Source organism: Taurulus bubalis (genome assembly GCF_910589615.1).
Source record: "Taurulus bubalis genome assembly, chromosome: 6".
NCBI lineage: Eukaryota > Metazoa > Chordata > Actinopteri > Perciformes > Cottidae > Taurulus > Taurulus bubalis.
The window spans coordinates 1,316,578-1,336,577 of NC_136594.1; the positions used below are offsets into that span (position 1 = coordinate 1,316,578).

The following is a 20,000-nucleotide window of genomic DNA, read 5'->3' on the forward strand; positions in this document are numbered from 1 at the left end:
TCATTGCAATGTCATAGTGATGACATCACAATGTCATCGTGATGTAATAGTGAAGTAATTGTGATGTCATAGTGATGTCATCGTGATGTCATCGTGATGTCGTCGTGATGTCGTTGTGATGTCATCGCGATGTCATTGTGATGTCATTGCGATGCCATAGTGATGTCATCGTGATGTCATAGTGATGTCATAGTGGTAGAATGTGCAACAAAAGAGCCGCGGTTATAAACTAGCGGCACCGTCACTCAACACCCAGGAGAGGAGGTGCAAAGAAAAAAGATGCCACTCAGTTGCATTGTGGGAAATGCAGGATCAAAGTCCAACATGTGCAGAAATAAACTACACCGATGATCTACGCATAGAATATATGCAGAAAGCAAATTAATGCGACGATGAACTGAATGCTGAACCTTTCTCCAGGACTCACGTCCTCCACTTTCAAGAGAGGTTTCCTGTTGTGTGATTCCTCGCCCCCTCAGCTCTCAGCCCATTGGCCGGCTGCCTCCATGACCTCAGGCTGTTGAGAATCTAAGACATTGGCGATAACGTCTTTCAGCGGGCTCAGACACGCTTATCTGGCACGAGTCACCGTCTGTCACGCACACACGATTTCAGAAGTGCATAGCATACATGTAGATATGCAAACACACACCCTGATCGCCAGATGTGCAGAGTTTCAGTCTGGTTCAAAACAAATACTCCCTCGCCCCGTCTTATAAGATGACGATTGGCTGAAAAAAGAGCATAGACTTCTATACAACCAGAGGAGTCGCCCCCTGGTGGTCAGGAGAGAGAATGCAGCTTTAACACATGAAGCATAGACTTCTATACAACCAGAGGAGTCGCCCCCTTGTGGTCAGGAGAGAGAATGCAGCTTCAACACATGAAGCATAGACTTCTATACAACCAGAGGAGTCGCCCTCTGGTGGTCAGGAGAGAGAATGCAGCTTCAACACATGAAGCATAGACTTCTATACAACCAGAGGAGTCGCCCTCTGGTGGTCAGGAGAGCACCAAAATCGACACCCAAAAAGCAGATTAAAACGATGTGATTCAAACTAAAATGGTGCACATATATTTTGGAGAACTGCCTGATTTCATATATTAACACTCCACTTGCTTACTTCCCCTCTAAATGCCAGCACCTGTTTCCTCTTTGTTCCATCAGTCACTATCAATCATAAGCGTAGTTTAAAAAGGCAGTAAATCAAATTAGCAGGCGTGAAAAAAAATCGAATCAAATGCAGCATTGTGGTCGTCTGGTCGGATGATGTCGAATCCTATTTCCAGCTCGTGTCTCTGCGGCCCCTCTGGGGGTCGGATGGAGAGCTTTTGGCTCTCGGCTCTCGGCTCCAACACCAAAACCCCCAAACAGCTGCAGCCATCGGGCAGCAGCCGCGGCACCGACACCCCCGCGCCGCCAGCTCGCAGACAGCGAACGGCCTCAACGAGGAGGGAGGAGGCGGCGCTTCCTCGTCCCGCTCAGGGACACGTTTGAGCAAAGTGAAACAGGTGGAGACAAAAAGAGCCGTCGCTCTGCCACAGACATGAAGCTGCAGCATCAAACTCCTGCCTCCGGGACCGAGGCTCCGATGCAGACGAGGTAAACAACAACCAAGAGCTCAGACCACGCAGATGCTGGATGCAGCTTCCTGTTTGACTAACTGCTCCTCAGCATCACAACTCTGCTGCTACGAATCCACCCATGATACACACCCAGAGTGTGTGTGTGTGTGTGTGTGTGTGTGTGTCAGAGACGACGTGTGTGCTTCTTTTACTTTTAAGACATGCAGCGTTGAATTTGCTGCCATTTTGGGCAAAACATGAACTTAGTGATAGCGAGCTGGGGGCGGAGCTTCAGGCCAGATGGTCGGGGTCAGACAGTGACCTTGACCTTGACCTAGAAAGGTCGTTGTGAGGGGGCGGGGTCACAAATGACGCTCTGAACAAAGATGACTCATCAAAAAGCTGGTTTTAAATGTTCTGCACTTTGTTTGTTTTCTTTAGTGACTATTTAGCGAAATAATCACGTTCAGTTAATCAATAGACCGACCGCTAGTGGCCACGCCTCCTAAAGAGGCCACGCCTCCTAAAGGGGCCACTAGAGAGCGTCTCTGAGGGGAAACCCGATCCAGACCTCCGGCGTTACAACCGGACACGTCTCCACTTCCCCGGAGGCCGCGAGCGATGAGCGGCTCCGGGGGACACGGGGAAGAAGAAGAAGAAGAAGAAGAAGAAGAAGAAGAAGAAGAAGAAGAAGAAGAAGAAGAAGATCTGCAGCGCAGGGAGACAGCATGAGCCTTGTTCACAAGGAGGATTACAAGAAACCAACACCACACACACCAGAAAGAAAGGGAACGGGAAAGAGACGCCGGGGAGAGCTCGGAGTCGTCACAGGAGACTCGCGGGCGGCGTTGACCTGGTTTGAACACTGCGGCTCCTCGGCTGATGTGAGCCGCCCACCCGTCCCGACGGCAGCCGTCCCGCCTCTCGCACACTTTAGTTTCCACGGAAACAAAAATCATATCAGCTGACGGAGAGACGGAGAAACGAAAAGGGAGACCTCTCTCCCCGAAGAGGGGCTCCATTGTTCATCGTCGACGACAACACAATAACGGCGAGGTCTCATCGACTGGACCGGGGCGTGATGACACACACACACACACACACACACACACACACACACACACATTCATCCCTGCAACCACTCGTGCGTCAGCAGACGCTAAGGGAGGACGACGGGAGCGTCGAGGGAGCCTCCTTTTCTCCTTCTTTTCTCCTCCCTTCCATCACCGCTCCCGTCCTCCCTCGTCACCCTCCTTTCTCTCTCTCTCTCTCTCTGTCTCTCTCTCTCTCTCTCCCCCCCTCCCCAAAACAACCCAATGACACAAAGACCGGCCGCACACGAACACCGGGGCTGAAGCTGCAGCGTGAATGGGTTGCGGCACCGTTCCATTTCGTTTGGCTGTGGGCTTCACAGGAGTTATACTTTTCTACTGAGACCCGAGAATGTCTTGTTTCCGGAAGGAGGTCCAGAGTACGACAGGAAGACAGGAAGAGAGTGGGAGCACCAGCCGGTCCCTTTAAGCTTTAGTAAACACAGACAGAAGAAGAAAAAAAAACCTCTTTGTTTCCACGTTTCTCGTCTCCAAGCGTCCCCCTCTTTACCTCCAAGACCCGCTTTCTCTCAGAAGAAATCGGCTTCGGGTGAAGGAAGAGAGAAGAGGGTGACAACAAAGTGAGATCGCTAGGCTCCTCCCCCCCAAAAAAGGGAGGAATGAGGAAAATCTATGATTTAGTTTATCCAGTGGTTGCATCCTCTCAATGACAGTGTTCCCTTTTTTTTTTTACCCCCAAAATGAAGTTGTCCCTGCAGCGTCAGACCCGCGGGGTCTGGCTCCAGCGGGAGGCATAGTTCGGTACCGCTCGGCGCTCCGGGCCGCTTAGCCCTCGCTCAGTCTGGGCCCTCTGCTGTAAGGGTTCTCCAGGAGGTAGCGGTACCGGTCCTGGTGCTCCAGCATGTACCTGGGGGCGTACATGTGCTCTTTGGGGTCCACGGGCGGGTACTCCTGCAGCGAGCCGTCGAACCAGCCGCCCGTCCGGATCAGGTCGCGGATGTAGTTGAGGTCGCGCTTGTCCTCGTAGTCGCCCCAGCGCGGGAAGTCCCCGTTCTGAGCCGACACCAGCTTGAAGTAGATGCCGGCGGGCGTGAAGCACCAGGAGCAGTGCCACCCGGCGAAGTGGAAGGGGCTGCCCACCGACCACTGCACCAGGATGTGGCCCGTGTCGTTCTCGTACTTGCGGAAGCCCGGCATGGTGTAGTACTCGCGGCGCCGCAGCTTGATGCCGTCGCCGTCGTAGACGCCGTGCAGCATCCCCACCGTGCAGCCGGACACCACCTCCAGGGAGCCGAACTGCTTCCAGAAGAACCCGTACAGAGACTGGAGGGGAAAACAGAATTACTCACAGAAACCTTTCCAACGGGCATCTTTGGTGTTCAGGGGAGTGGAGGTCAGACTTTAATGAAGAAACACAAAAACATAATTGCTTTCTCAACCCTCTTGGCACGAAGGAGAATCCTATTGGACTGGAAGTCACCTCCATGTGGTTAAAGGACCTGGTGGTCTTTTTCAAGTTCTGAGAAATTAAAATCTCCTTGGGGTCCGATCATACGATACTTTGGTGAATTGAAGACGCTCTCATTAGATTCATAACCCATTTCTGTGGCCTTGGATGTTTTTATTTTTTAGTTTGTGACGGAAGATGTCGAGACTTCCTGCTGTCCTGATGTCAATGGGGAGCTCATTCCACCACTGAGGAGCAAGGACACAAACAGTCTGACTTTGTTGAGTGTTTGTCTGTAATACCCTCCTACACCATTTCTACTTTTGTGTATACTTGAGCTATTAATACTGTAATGTGCTTTTTGACAATTAAAGCAGTGCGATTAGTTATGTGTTGGAGGGGGTGGGGAGAAGTCCTCTCTGCTTGAGAATAAACACAATTTACAAAAGAAACCTTTCCAACCAACGGTCACGCTAAAGCGAGCCGCTACCTTGCGCATGTGGATGGCGAAGGGCTCCGTCCAGCCGTCGAACAGCTTGAGGAAGAGGAGGCCCTCACGCGCCGGGATCTCGTCCGCGTCGTTGATGACGAAGACGTCGTCCGGTCGGACGCCGGCCACCCGGGACAGGCCGTTGTGCGTCAAGTAGGTCCGCAAGTAGTCGTCGGCGATCCAGCCGTCCTGCCGGCCGCCGTCCGGGAAGTGGTCGAGAAACACGTAGAGGATCTTGTGACGGACGTAGTCGTACGTACCGTTGAGGAGGAGCCGCAGGAAACTGGGGGAGTGACGGAAATGTCGTTTAGGGGATTGCATGAGCTTGTGGCATCACAGATACTTTTTAACTGCTATTGGTTTCCATTCTTTTCCATATTTTACAATAATAATAGTACGTTTAATTTGTGTAGCGCTTTAGAAGGTACTCAAAGGCACTTTACATTGTAAAAACAAACAATATAAGCAACAACAATATAAACAAGAGCGATGACAACAATAAAAACAAAGTTAACCAGCATCCCAGCTTTAAAACGGCCGAAATAAGTGAGAATACACATTTGAGTGTGATCCGTCTGAGAGTGCACTGAGAGCTCTTGAGCAATGCACTGCACACAGATCTTAAATCGTACTTAAACAGGGTTTTTATAAATAACGTGATTTTCACGTGATTCCAATGCTTGACCTGCAAAAGGTGGTGAAGGAGGAGAGTGTAAAAGAATGAAATGCATGTTTCAAAACATTTGAAATAATCTGCCTTCAGCATTCTTCAAAAGTAAAAAAAGTGGAACGTGTTGGACTGAAAGAAAAAAAGAGAAACCATACAGATGTCTTTTGGTGTAAAACGTTAACGTTAAGCGCCAGTCTGCAACTCGCTGGTGCACAAAATTGACCTTGAACCCTAAAAAAACCTGCTGATATGAGATACGAGGTAGGAAGTAGGAGGTAGGAGGTAGGAGTGATGTTCTAATGAAAACCTCTGTGTTTACAGCCGTAAACTGTTACTACTTGGCAGAAAAGACTCGGGATTGTGAGCAATTTTCATGAATATGAAATATGGAGCATGAATGGGGGATTCTCCAGTGACCTAAAATACACAAATGCATCTTTATAAGACTTGATGATCCTGCTTAAAGGTACTCATGTCATTCAGTACATGAAGACAGTCCTTCAAAATAAACTTCAGTTTCACAGGAAACTAATACATATATAATAATAAAGATGGTGAAATACTTAGTTATCTTTAATAAAGATGCAATATAATATCTATACCCTTTAATCCCAGTCTTACCTCAGAGGTCGCCTCTCTCCATAAGCGGTGAAGTTGGATTCACAAATGAGGAAGACGTCCACCGCCTGAGCGAGCTCGTGAAAGCGCACGTGCAGCAGGTCAAACTCGTGGTTGACGTTGATGGCGTTGATGACCCTCCGCGGGGTTTCTCTGGGCGTGAGCCGCTCCTTGGTGGGCAGGTTGGAGTGGTACACCATGGTGGGCACCCCGCAGTACGGCCCGTGCCAACCCGGCCGGCACACGCACTTCACCAGCCGCTTTCCGCCGCCGCCCCGGGCCCGGGCCTTGGCCTTAGGGGCGATGGAGGTCTGCTGCTGCTGGACCTCCAGGGGTTTCCTTTGCCCGGCGGCTCGAGCGCCGTCCGCTCCTCCGTTAGCCACCGGGCCCCCTAGTTTCCCCGAGTACTCCTTTTGGGTGGCCACCTCCGTGCCCTGCCTGAAACACAGGGCTCCCGCTTTGGTCCGCACAAAGTACGGCGTCCGGTCCTCTGGGAGCTGGTGCTGGCGTGTGTGGAGGTCTCCCATGGACTCCAAGGGGTCGGGTAGCGGGTGCTTGTGCAACGCGTCCAGGTGCTCGTACAGGTGCACCAGCGGAGCCACCGGGGGGTTGGGCCCCGCGGGCTGGGCCAGCCGGCTGGGGTTTCTGACCTGAGGAGAGCGACAGAGAAGGAGGAAGGACCGTTAGCGTTCCTGTGAGATGAGCCGAACACGTCGATCCCAAGCAGGAGGTATGAAGTACAAGGTACGAGATACAAGGTAGGAGGTATGAGGTAGGAGGTAAAGGTAGGAGGTATGAGGTAGGAGGTAAGAAGTACAAGGTACGAGATACAAGGTAGGAGGTATGAGGTAGGAGGTAAAGGTAGGATGTATGAGGTAGGAGGTAAAAAGTACAAGGTACGAGATACAAGGTAGGAGGTACGAAGTACAAGGTACGAGATACAAGGTAGGAGGTATGAGGTAAAGGTAGGAGGTATGAGGTAGGAGGTAAGAAGTACAAGGTATGAGATACAAGGTAGGAGGTATGAGGTAGGAGGTACAAGGTGGGTGCTAAGAGGTATGAGGTACAAGGTATGAGGTAGGATGTATGAGGTATGAGGTAGGAGGTATGAGGTAGGAGGTAGGATATAGGAGGTATGAGGTAGGAGGTACAAGGTACGAGGTATGAGGTATGATCTATGAGGTGGAAGGTACAAGGTACAAGGTAGGAGGTATAAGGTTCGATGTATGAGGTATGATGTATGAGGTAGGAGGTAGGATGTAAGATGTATGATGTAGTATGTAGGAGGTTTGAGGTATGATGTAGGATGTAGAAGGTAGGAGGTAGGAGATAGGAGGTATGAGGTATGAGGTAGGAGGTATGAGGTATTATGTAGGATGTAGGAGGTATAAGGTAAGAGGTAGGAGATAGGAGGTATGAGGTAGGAGGTAAGAGGTAGGAGGTATGATCACAGGCGGCCGAGATACTGGGAATGTTCCATGCTCACCTCATCCGGAGCGCCGCCCCGCTGGTTCTCCTCCGGTTTCTCCCAGGGGTGAGGAGGCGCCGGCTCCTCCCTCGACCTCACCTCCAGCCCGGCGCTGCCGACGATGCCCCCCGCCATCCCTCCTACTCCCTCTCCCCCTCCCTCTCCCCCTCCCTCTCCTCCCTCGGCCCGACCCTTGGTGTCCGACGGATGGAGGACCGGAAGGGGAGGGGCCTCTTCGGGGGAGGCGGGGCTGAGCGGGGTGGCCCCCCCGCCCTTCTCCCTCCAGAAGTAGCCGGACACCATGATGAAGGACTTGATGTTGGGGTAGGGGGCGGACAGCTCGCGCAGCAGGGAGACGTAGTGGAGGGCCTTGTAGTAGTGGAGGAAGGAGATGACGCACAGGCCCACCGTGCACAGCAAGAACACTCGGTGCCGCCGCATTTTCATCCTGCAGCGAGGGGGAGGAGCCAAGAAACACAGAGGAACACAACGTCAGAGCACTTCATTGTTCAGCTCGCTCTCTGCGGGGCGAACCACACGATGCAGAAACTCTGGGTCCCCTAGGGGTCTAGAGTGGAGAGGACACGGTACTGTTGTTATGATGTTGGTTTGTTTGGTGTCCTGTTTTATTGTGTGTTCCTGCACTTCCTGCCCCTGTGATTGTCCGCGATTATCTGCCCTGTTCCCTGAGTGTGTATTCCCTTCACCTGTGCTGCCCTCATTGGTTTCCACCTGTGCCTCGTTACCTTCCTCTTGTATTTAAACCCTGTTTGTCTCCTGTCCCCTTGTTGGATTGTACTGTTTGTCCTCTGCTAGCCGCCCTGTTAGCCGCCCTGTTAGCCGCCCTGTTAGCCGCCCTGTTAGCCGCCCTGTTAGCCGTTGTGGAGGGCCGAACCAATAGGCTGAATTACTTTATTAAAAAACTGTAAATTATATTTTTTATAGTTTTGAGCTGCTACTGGAAAGAATACATGTTACAATAAGGCTATGAAAATATGTTTTTTTAAGATACCTTTAAACCTTACCTTAAATATGTATGTTAAAGACCAGCAATTGATTGACTTTATACAAAAGCAATAAGTGCTTTTGATGTTTTCCAGTGAGAGAGAGATTATTTAACCATCTTTATTAAACATAGCTAAGTATTTAACCATCTTTATTAAACCTAACATGAACACATTCTTCCCAGCATCCATTTAAAAACCTTAACCTCTGATTTGATGAACGGCATGAAGCTGAAACTAACTGAAATGTGAAATCTCTTCCCAAGACGGCGAATTATAGCCTATGCTGCTTTACAGTGTACAGTCACCATAGACTACATCTCCCACAATGCATGTTGATGTCGTCACCCGGGAATGAACGGCATCCTACCGCGAGAAAGCAGTGTTTCCATATCGGCATTTAACTAAAGACAAGTGAGTAATTTGAAAATGATCGACAAATAATCCCAAAATGTCCAAGAAGAGAAAGATCGACGCAGAGGGAAGAACATTTAAAGGTATGTGAGCAGGTGGGCCCCAGACCACATACAGGTATGTGAGCAGGTGTGCCCCAGACCACATACAGGTATGTGAGCAGGTGTGCCCCAGACCACATACAGGTATGTGAACAGGTGTACCCCAGACCACATACAGGTATGTGAACAGGTGTGCCCCAGACCACATACAGGTATGTGAGCAGGTGTGCCCCAGACCACATACAGGTATGTGAGCAGGTGTGCCCCAGACCACATACAGGTATGTGAACACGTGTACCTCAGACCACATACAGGTATGTGAACACGTGTACCTCAGACCACATACAGGTATGTGAACAGGTGTACCTCAGACCACATACAGGTATGTGAACAGGTGTACCCCAGACCACATACAGGTATGTGAACAGGTGTACCTCAGACCACATACAGGTATGTGAACAGGTGTACCTCAGACCACATACAGGTATGTGAACACGTGTACCTCAGACCACATCTGCCATTTGTTGGACCAGAGTTACAGTATGTCTTTCTGAACTGTGACAAAAAAGCTGCAGAGCACAACCAGAGTCCAGCTCCTCCTCCGGGCTCTAAGGTCACCGCTCCGGTGAGTCAGAGTCGGGAGAAAGTCAGCGCGCTAAGTGGGTTTCAATAATGCAGGCACGGGGTGTGTGTGTATGTGTGTGTGTGTGTGTGTGTGTGTGTGTGTGTGTGCGTGCGTGCGTGTGTATGTGTGTGAGAGGGCATGCATTGAGGTGGGAGGATGGAGAAAGCTGGTGAAGTGCCTCCATTCCTCAGACCTCATCTATATTTCAGCTCAGTTTCCCTCGTTCCTCCTGTTCGCTCTGCACTGAAGGAGAAGAGTTCCTGTCCACCTGTTTACATCTGTTTCTTCATTTTATTTAGCATAGCATAGCAAAATATGTAGTAAACAAAACGTAGAAAAAAAATACTTCACATCCTCCTCTCTATGCCACGCCCCCTCACATCTATACCCTCCATGCCACGCCCCCTCACATCCATCCTCTCTATGCCACGCCCCCTCACATCTATACTCTCCATGCCACGCCCCCTCACATCCATCCTCTCTATGCCACGCCCCCTCACATCCATCCTCTCTATGCCACGCCGCCTCACATCTATACTCTCTATGCCACGCCCCCTCACATCCATCCTCTCTATGCCACGTCCCCTCACATCCATCCTCTCTATGCCACGCCCCCTCACATCTATACTCTCTATGCCACGTCCCCTCACATCCATCCTCCTCTCTATGCCACGCCCCCTCACATCTATCCTCTCTATGCCACGCCCCCTCACATCCATCCTCTCTATGCCACGTCCCCTCACATCCATCCTCTCTATGCCACGCCCCCTCACATCTATACTCTCTATGCCACGTCCCCTCACATCCATCCTCCTCTCTATGCCACGCCCCCTCACATCTATCCTCTCTATGCCACGCCCCCTCACATCCATCCTCTCTATGCCACGCCCCCACACATCCATCCTTCATATGCCACGCCCCCTCACATCCATCCTCTATATACCACGCCCCCTCACATCCATCCTCCTCTCTATGCCACGCCCCCTCACATCTATCCTCTCTATGCCACGCCCCTTCACATCCATCCTCCTCTCTATGCCACGCCCCCTCACATCTATCCTCTCTATGCCACACCCCCTCACATCCATCCTCCTCTCTATGCCACGCCCCCTCATATTCGCATTGTTTGCTGCTTCTGTTTGTTCCTGAAGTATTGAAGTCACTACTTTTGCGTGTCTGTGTGTGTGTGTGTCTGTGTGTATGTGTGTGTGTATGTGTGTGTGTATGTGTGTGTGTATGATGCGTGTTCTTCTTCTTGAGCCACAACACGGGTCATTAAAACACCTATTAGTCGCGTCCTTCTGAACCAACAGTTGGTTCAGACAACCAAACCACAAACTGCTCTTCTGTTGAAGTCCAGTTTGTTGGACTCGTCCTGCAACAGTCGTCGTTTGTGAAGTCATGAGACGCACGTCACGTGTACATCCACGCCTAAACAACAGACATGTTTAGTCACGTGTACATCCACGCCTAAACAACAGACATGTTTAGTCACGTGTACATCCACGCCTAAACAACAGACATGTTTAGTCACGTGTCCTCCAACATGACTCACTTTCATCCTGAGCAACGCGGCCATGAAACCAGCCGACTCCCTTCAGAGGAGGCTGAGGATTATCTAAAGTGGGTCAACGCCCACGGAAACACTCAGGTTTCACTGACTCTCCTATTGTGAGCTGCTATTACGGAAACAGGAAGCCATTTACAAAAGGTCCATTTGGGCCGGAGTCAAGCGACATGGTCTTCACATTAAGATCAGGGTTCATCACATTCTGACCAATGGATCCATAACTTTTTCATGACTTTAAACCAAATGTCCAATACAAACATTTAGTGAAATCTGGGTGTAAACAGTAAAAAGTGAGTAAATGTAGTATTTAAACTAACAATGAGAATACAAAGCATACAGTAAACCTTAAATGACTCAAATGAATGAGACAATAGTTTGATTAAAAGAATAAACATTTATATAGATGCCTGTATGTATGCCTGCTTATATTTTGAGTCTTTCTTTTAAAAGCATATTCATTACTTCAAACTCAGCGTAAATGAACGTCATGAACACATGAATATAACACATTTACATGAACACATGAATATAACACATTTACATGACTTTTTTCAAGGACTTTTCCAGGCCTGGAAATAACCATTTTAAAAGTCCATGACTTTTCCAGGTTCTCCATGACGTAGAACCCTGTAAGGCGTGATGTCTGAGAGCTCAGGGTCACGACCCGCGAGGGCGGGACAGGAAGCGGTCGGGTTTGAAGCGTCCGAGTGGTCGCTGGGTCTCGACCCCTCGGACCAACAGGAGCTCCGATACGACCCCGGACGCAGAAAACCAGTCAGCCAACTGGTTTTAATTACGGGTGGATGGAGGGAGATCGGAGAGAAGAGAAGAGAAGAGAAGAGAAGAGAAGAGAAGAGAAGAGAAGAGGGGTGATTAGAGAGAGGAATGCGGGGAGTGGAAATGTGAGAGAGAAACAGCTCGAGGCAGAAAAGAGGGGTGTGGACAAAGGGAGGATGTGAGGGAGAGAGAGAGAGGTAGAGAGAGAGAGAAAGGTAGAGAGAGAGAGAGGTAGAGAGAGAGAGAAAGGTAGAGAGAGAGAGAGAGAAAGGTAGAGAGAGAGAGAGGTAGAGAGAGAGAGAGAGAGAGAAAGGTAGAGAGAGAGAGAGGTAGAGAGAGAGAGAGAGAGAGAGAAAGGTAGAGAGAGAGAGGTAGAGAGAGAGAGAGAGAGAGAGAGAGAGAAAGGTAGAGAGAGAGAGAGGTAGAGAGAGAGAGAGAGAGAAAGGTAGAGAGATGAAACGTTCGGTCGGTTTCAAGGCAAAACAAAGTTTCCATCTTGGATTATGGCCAGAGAACAGGACGTGACCATATATGGACTGACGCTGTATACGTCTCTGGTTTCAAACTGCCATGACATAAACTCATGTTTACAATGTTTATGAGGGAATGAATCAAGTAGAGTCCTTTATATAGACTTCTATACAACCAGAGGAGTCGCCCCCTGGTGGTCAGGAGAGAGAATGCAGCTTTAACACATGAAGCATATACTTCTATACAACCAGAGGAGTCAATGTGTATTCTGCTTGTTCCTTATTGGCTGCAATATAAACTGGATGTCTCTAAAACATGATCGTGTTCAGGCCTGCAGGTTAACATTTGTGCTTTTCTTGTTCCAGTTAGCTCAAACATTAAAGCCGATTCTTCGACGTGGCTGCGAGCCATTTCATATTTCATATTTCAGAGTAGCAGATCACAGAGCTGTACAGGTGCCAAGAGGAATTTGAGTAATCCATCTGGGTTAATCGAGTTGCTACAACCTTAATGCGAGTAAGATCCGTCTGAGGGGTTTATCTGCCGGCTCTCATCACAGTATGAAGAGTTCACTAAACACAGCGAGAGAGAGGAAATACAAAGATGGAGGCAGAGGAAGTGAAGGTGGAGGGCCATGCACACACACACACACACACACACACACACACACACACACACACACACACACACACACACACAAGCAGCACGTGTAATGGTACTTTACATACGTGATATGATGAAAGTTAAGTACTTTACATACGTGATGCAAGTTAAGTACTTTACATATGTGATGCAAGTTAAGTACTTTACATACGTGATGCAAGTTAAGTACTTTACATATGCGACGCAAGTTAAGTACTTTACATATGTGATGCAAGTTAAGTACTTTACATATGTGATGCAAGTTAAGTACTTTACATATGTGATGCAAGTTAAGTACTTTACATATGCGATGCAAGTTAAGTACTTTACATATGTGATGCAAGTTAAGTACTTTACATATGTGATGCAAGTTAAGTACTTTACATATGCGATGCAAGTTAAGTACTTTACATATGTGATGCAAGTTAAGTACTTTACATATGTGATGCAAGTTAAGTACTTTACATATGTGATGCAAGTTAAGTACCTTACATATGTGATGCAAGTTAAGTACTTTACATATGTGATGCAAGTTAAGTACCTTACATATGTGATGCAAGTTAAGTACTTTACATATGTGATGCAAGTTAAGTACTTTACATATGTGATGCAAGTTAAGTACTTTACATATGTGATGCAAGTTAAGTACTTTACATATGTGATGCAAGTTAAGTACTTTACATATGTGATGCAAGTTAAGTACTTTACATATGTGATGCAAGTTAAGTACTTTACATACGTGATGCAAGTTAAGTACTTTACATATGTAATGCAAGTTAAGTACCTTACATATGTGATGCAAGTTAAGTACCTTACATATGCGATGCAAGTTAAGTACCTTACATATGTGATTCAAGTTAAGTACTTTACATATGTGATGCAAGTTAAGTACCTTACATATGTGATGCAAGTTAAGTACCTTACATATGCGATGCAAGTTAAGTACCTTACATATGTGATTCAAGTTAAGTACTTTACATATGTGATGCAAGTTAAGTACCTTACATATGTGATGCAAGTTAAGTACCTTACATATGCGATGCAAGTTAAGTACCTTACATATGTGATTCAAGTTAAGTACTTTACATATGTGATGCAAGTTAAGTACCTTACATATGTGATGCAAGTTAAGTACCTTACATATGTGATGCAAGTTAAGTACCTTACATATGCGATGCAAGTTAAGTACCTTACATATGTGATTCAAGTTAAGTACTTTACATATGTGATGCAAGTTAAGTACCTTACATACGTGATGCAAGTTAAGTACTTTACATATGTAATGCAAGTTAAGTACCTTACATATGTGATTCAAGTTAAGTACTTTACATATGTGATGCAAGTTAAGTACTTTACATATGTGATGCAAGTTAAGTACTTTACATATGTGATGCGATGCAAGTAAAGTACTTTACATATGTGATGCAAGTTAAGTACCTTACATATGTGATTCAAGTTAAGTACTTTACATATGTGATGCAAGTTAAGTACCTTACATATGTGATTCAAGTTAAGTACTTTACATATGTGATGCAAGTTAAGTACTTTACATACGTGATGCAAGTTAAGTACTTTACATATGTAATGCAAGTTAAGTACCTTACATATGTGATGCAAGTTAAGTACCTTACATATGCGATGCAAGTTAAGTACCTTACATATGTGATTCAAGTTAAGTACTTTACATATGTGATGCAAGTTAAGTACTTTACATATGTGATGCAAGTTAAGTACTTTACATATGTGATGCGATGCAAGTAAAGTACTTTACATATGTGATGCAAGTTAAGTACTTTACATATGTGATGCGATGCAAGTAAAGTACTTTACATATGTGATGCAAGTTAAGTACTTTACATATGCGATGCAAGTTAAGTACCTTACATATGTGATGCAAGTTAAGTACCTTACATATGCGATGCAAGTTAAGTACCTTACATATGTGATTCAAGTTAAGTACTTTACATATGTGATGCAAGTTAAGTACTTTACATATGTGATGCGATGCAAGTTAAGTACTTTACATATGTGATTCAAGTTAAGTACTTTACATATGTGATGCAAGTTAAGTACTTTACATATGTGATGCAAGTTAAGTACTTTACATATGTGATGCAAGTTAAGTACTTTACATATGTGATGCAAGTTAAGTACTTTACATATGTGATGCAAGTTAAGTACTTTACATATGTGATGCGATGCAAGTTAAGTACCTTACATATGTGATTCAAGTTAAGTACTTTACATATGTGATGCAAGTTAAGTACTTTACATATGTGATGCAAGTTAAGTACTTTACATATGTGATGCAAGTTAAGTACTTTACATATGTGATGCGATGCAAGTTAAGTACTTTACATATGCGATGCAAGTTAAGTACTTTACGTTAGTTAAAATAATGCTACGTTTGCTTCAGCCACTAGAGGTCGCCATCTAACTATAAATGTAAATCTTAGTTGTATTGAGCTCGTTGTTATTTTGGCTTTTTAAAGCACCTGCACCTCTTTTCATTAAAGGCTTCTAGTCTGCAGCTTTGAGAAGTCTCATGAACGTCTTCATCAGAGAGACATATCAACGTATGAGTGATCATAGTCAGCGTATGAGTGATCATAGTCAGCGTATGAGTGATCATAGTCAGCGTATGAGTGATCATAGTCAGCGTATGAGTGATCATATTCAGTCTGCTGCTCGCCTCCAAGATCCATCTGTTGACTCACCTCACACGACCCCGAAGAGAGAGCACATTCAGACCTGCCTGCCCTCCTGACACACACACACACACACACACACACACACACACACACACACACACACACACACACACACACACACACACAGGCAGATTTATTTTTCCTCCGACGGCCTCACCGTCGTCAAGACTTGTAACGAGTCCGGTTGCCAGCTGCGATCACACGGCCCGTCACTTAGCGGTTGCAAGGCGCAGTTCAGCGAGGCGCCGTGCATGCTGGGAGATTCAGAAGGCGTCGGCTCCCGCTGCGAGCGAGCACACGTCTGAAGGAACAATCGCTGCCGGCCGTCGCACCGCATTCTCTTGACATTTAGGAAGTTAACTTTAGCAGGAAGCAAACAACGTGATGCAGGTCCCAGAATTAATAAAGGGCCATGAAATAGAAATATGAGTTCGCTCCTCTTTTTCCACGATCCATGATTGGATCCACCCCCTGTGGCTAAAAATAAACCCTCCTGTAACCTCTCCGCGACCCGTCTGAGAATAAAAAGACATCTGCTGCCGGACTTTGAGGCCACTCACCTCTCTGGAGTCCAGTGAACGTCCCGAGGCCTCGGCGCTCATAGCGTGACTCCGGCACAGCGCTCAGACTCACACGGCGTGAAGAATCAACCAGAAGAAGAAGAGTTTGTAAAACTCAGATAAAGATTTCACACACAGCGCTGGTGCAATTCACCACCGACGATGACGCCGCAGATCCACTTCCTGCCGCGTTGCCATGGAAGCATCACCACACTATAGGCAGCCGGTTGAAGGGCTTTTTTTTTTCTTTTTCTATTTTCTCAGCTTTCAGGTCTGGCTGACCGGCCTCAGAGGGCGAGGAGCGAGTTAATTGCAAAACCGTGTTGAGAAAAAAAGAGGAAGAGAAAAAGAACGGCTCTGTCCTTGACCTCCGTGCCGTTGTATGTTATATGTTGTATGTTATATGTTATATGTCATATAATAACCCAGAGAGGAGGGCTGAGCAGCAGCAGGCAGAGTTTCAGCTCAATGTCCCGTCAGTATGGAGCGCCAACAACACGCAGAGTAAAACACATCTCAGGGGCAGAGGAACGCCGTCAGAGGTCACCTGGTGTCAGAGGTCACCTGGTGTCAGAGGTCACCTGGTGTCAGAGGTCACCTGGTGTCAGAGGTCAGAGCGTCAAGCTGAGATCTGAGATTGCGACATCACAGCAGTAAACCGGTGCAGGAGACGGACCGCCGACACCTTCAGAGGTCACTCCTCATGTCAGAGGGCTGGTCTCCAAAAAACCTTTCTCTCCTCTCTTGATGCGAGTGGCATTTAAAAACTGCACTTTCTTTTATCTGGACGTGTTTTTGAGGCATCTGTCTGTCTGGAAATTTAAATGTAATTCTTATTTTGCAAACACGGATAAAAAAAAAAGTGCATTTATTTCAAGCTGCTTTTTTTCTTCCGGCCAACAGCTGGAGTCCAATATTCATTCCACTTAATTGTTTTGGTCCCCGCTGACTCTCCAGGGAAATATCTTTAGCTGGTTAGCGAGCGGTGCGTTAGCGAGCGGTGCGTTAGCGAGCGGTGCGTTAGCGAGCGGTGCGTTAGCGAGCGGTGCGTTAGCGAGCGGTGCGTTAGCACCAAAACATAAATCTCCAGTCTGACAGAGACTTCAGCCTCCAGCAGAGACACGAGAGAGAGGAGACAGCAAGGAGACAAGGAAGCAAGAGAGGAGACGACAAGGAAGCGAGTGAGAGGAGACGTAAAGGAGACATGGAAACGAGAGGAGACGTAAAGGAAATAAGGAAACGAGAGGAGACGACAAGGAAAGGCAGCTTGAGCTTCACGATCTCACGAACGAACACCTGCAGACCTTTTAGAGATTAAACAGAAACCCGAAAAGGCTGCGAGATGAAAGGAAATGCATGAATCTAAAACAGAGGATTAATAAACCTTTAAAATATTAAAAATGACCTGAGAGGAGGAAACTCCACGCCGCCGATCATTCCCTTTCCTGCTCTTTGCGTCGCTCACGTACAAAATAAACACATGTTTTGGGGCATCGGAGCAGAATGAGCTCCACTTCCTGGATCGCTTCTGTTTCAATCAACAGACGGGAAAGCAAGAGCCTCTAGAAGTAAACACAGAATCCCTCTGACCGTAAAGGCGTCACGACGAAGACGAGGAGGAAGACGAGGAGGAAGGTGCGTTTCCTTAATGAGGCCAATCACAGCGAGCGTAGGCGGACAATGGAGGAGGCAGGAAGCGATTTGAGAGGTTGTTCTGGACGCGAGGAGGTCGCGTTGATGAGCGAGGCGCCGCATTGTGTCCCGAGGTTAACTTTCCCCCCGTCAGAAGGACAAAGACGTCTGGAACCGGAAAAAACCAGAACAACACATTCCTGAATTAAAGCCGGAGAGACGACGTGGACGCAGCAGCTGGACGGAGAGACAGAGCATCTTTCAGGAGCACAGGAGGCCTCTGTCTGCTCTCCCACCAGGCGCGAAGACAGAGGAGCTCTTGGACGTTGAAACGTGCACACACACAAGTCTTGTTTCTCAATAATGCATGTTGAGCAGACAGAGCAGCTTTCATGCAGACTCTCTGGCAGCTCAGACCGCCAAAATAAAAGCACCAACGCTAGCAAAAGAGTTCTGGTGGACTGGTGGAAACGGTGTTTAAACCAGACGGCAAACTCAAGCGTTAAAGCTGCATTCTCTCTCCTGACCACCAGGGGGCGACTCCTCTGGTTGTATAGAAGTCTATGCTTCATGTGTTAAAGCTGCATTCTCTCTCCTGACCACCAGGGGGTGACTCCTCTGGTTGTATAGAAGTCTATGCTTCATGTGTTAAAGCTGCATTCTCTCTCCTGACCACCAGGGGGTGACTCCTCTGGTTGTATAGAAGTCTATGCTTCATGTGTTAAAGCTGCATTCTCTCTCCTGACCACCAGGGGGTGACTCCTCTGGTTGTATAGAAGTCTATGCTTCATGTGTTGAAGCTGCATTCTCTCTCCTGACCACCAGGGGGCGACTCCTCTGGTTGTATAGAAGTCTATGCTTCATGTGTTAAAGCTGCATTCTCTCTCCTGACCACCAGGGGGCGACTCCTCTGGTTGTATAGAAGTCTATGCTTCATGTGTTAAAGCTGCATTCTCTCTCCTGTCCACCAGGGGGTGAATCATCTGGTTGTATAGAAGTCTATGCTTCATGTGTTAAAGCTGCATTCTCTCTCACCCTGAAGACAGAAGAAGAACTTGTTCAGTGAGCGGAGGATGTTATTCTTATAAGAATTATTATTATTATGGGACCGGAACAAGTCCAGACACACACACACACACACACACACACACACACACACACACACACACACACACACACACACACACACACAGTCGCAGCGTGAACACTTCTTCTCCCTCGTCTCTCGTCTGCAGGCTTTCATCTCCCGCCGGCTGATTGGTGTTCCTGTCGTGTTTTCACTGATTGTGCCGTGCAGTGTGACACCGCCATTGACATGTCAGAGCATATGTGTGTGTGTGTGTGTGTGTGTGTGTGTGTGTGTGTGTGTGTGTGTGTGTCTCTTTGCAGCTTTGAGACACTCGGCCCGTCTCTTCTGCTCTCGATCATCAAACGAGAGCTTCTGGTTTGCACTCAGAACTAAACGGGAACAAACTTGAGCTTCGTGTTCTTGAGCGCGGCAGCAGCAGCGTTGTGCGGCGGCGTTGTGCGGCGGCGTTGTGCGGCGGCGCTGTGCGGCGGCGTTGTGCGGCGGCGTTGTGCGGCGGCGTTGTGCGGCGGCGCTGTGCGGCGGCGTTGTGCGGCGGCGTTGTGCGGCTCCAGATGGAACGGCCTCAACGTGTCGACTCCTCCATGTTTGTTTTGTTCACCATCTCACCCTCGACTGGACGGCGAACCTAACGACCCAACGCTCTGCGAGGAGCTCACAATGTGTGTTTTACAATAATTACACAAACTAATGACTCTGAACGGGGTTTTGAAATCTGTGAACAAACAAATTTTGACATAAAAATAATAAAAGCAGCCGGGGCCATTATTAAGACATTAATAGGAAATAATAACATATAAGAATAATATCCATCCATGATGTCACGGGGAGAGAAGGTTATTAATTCATAACTAATATTGTTACGTTTTAATAATTGTCAGCCTATTCCTTCCGGAGCCTCGTGTTTCACACGAGGGTTTCGGCTTCTAGAAAACACTTTGAATCCATGTTGAGTTTCATAAACGAGCAGAAAGAAAGAAACACATTTCAGTCTTTTTGTAATTACTATTTTAATAATTTCTCTCGCGACCCGGAGCGATATGAATTCATAGTTAACGGCAGGAGGAAGCTTGCTGCAGTTGTTCAGATTAATTTAACCCAAAGTATGAACTTTGAGGCAGCGAACGAGTTGAGGTTTAAAGTTAAAGAGACAGA

At 47.4% G+C, this 20,000-nt stretch overlaps 1 protein-coding gene across 1 annotated transcript in view; it reads right to left on the bottom strand.

The window, feature by feature from the left end:
- Positions 1 to 3,443: 3,443 nt before the first annotated feature.
- mgat3b (beta-1,4-mannosyl-glycoprotein 4-beta-N-acetylglucosaminyltransferase b) overlaps positions 3,444 to 20,000 on the bottom strand; it is a gene marked incomplete at its 3' end in the record, with an annotated part of 32,104 nt that continues 15,547 nt past the window's right edge. The window contains exons 2-5 of the mRNA XM_079219602.1: positions 7,295 to 7,759; positions 5,847 to 6,488; positions 4,556 to 4,838; positions 3,444 to 3,941 (exon numbers count right to left, since the gene is read on the bottom strand). Coding sequence (XP_079075728.1) covers positions 3,444 to 3,941; positions 4,556 to 4,838; positions 5,847 to 6,488; positions 7,295 to 7,758 — 1,887 coding nt within the window. The 5' untranslated portion in view covers position 7,759. The remainder of the gene's footprint in view (positions 3,942 to 4,555; positions 4,839 to 5,846; positions 6,489 to 7,294; positions 7,760 to 20,000) is intronic.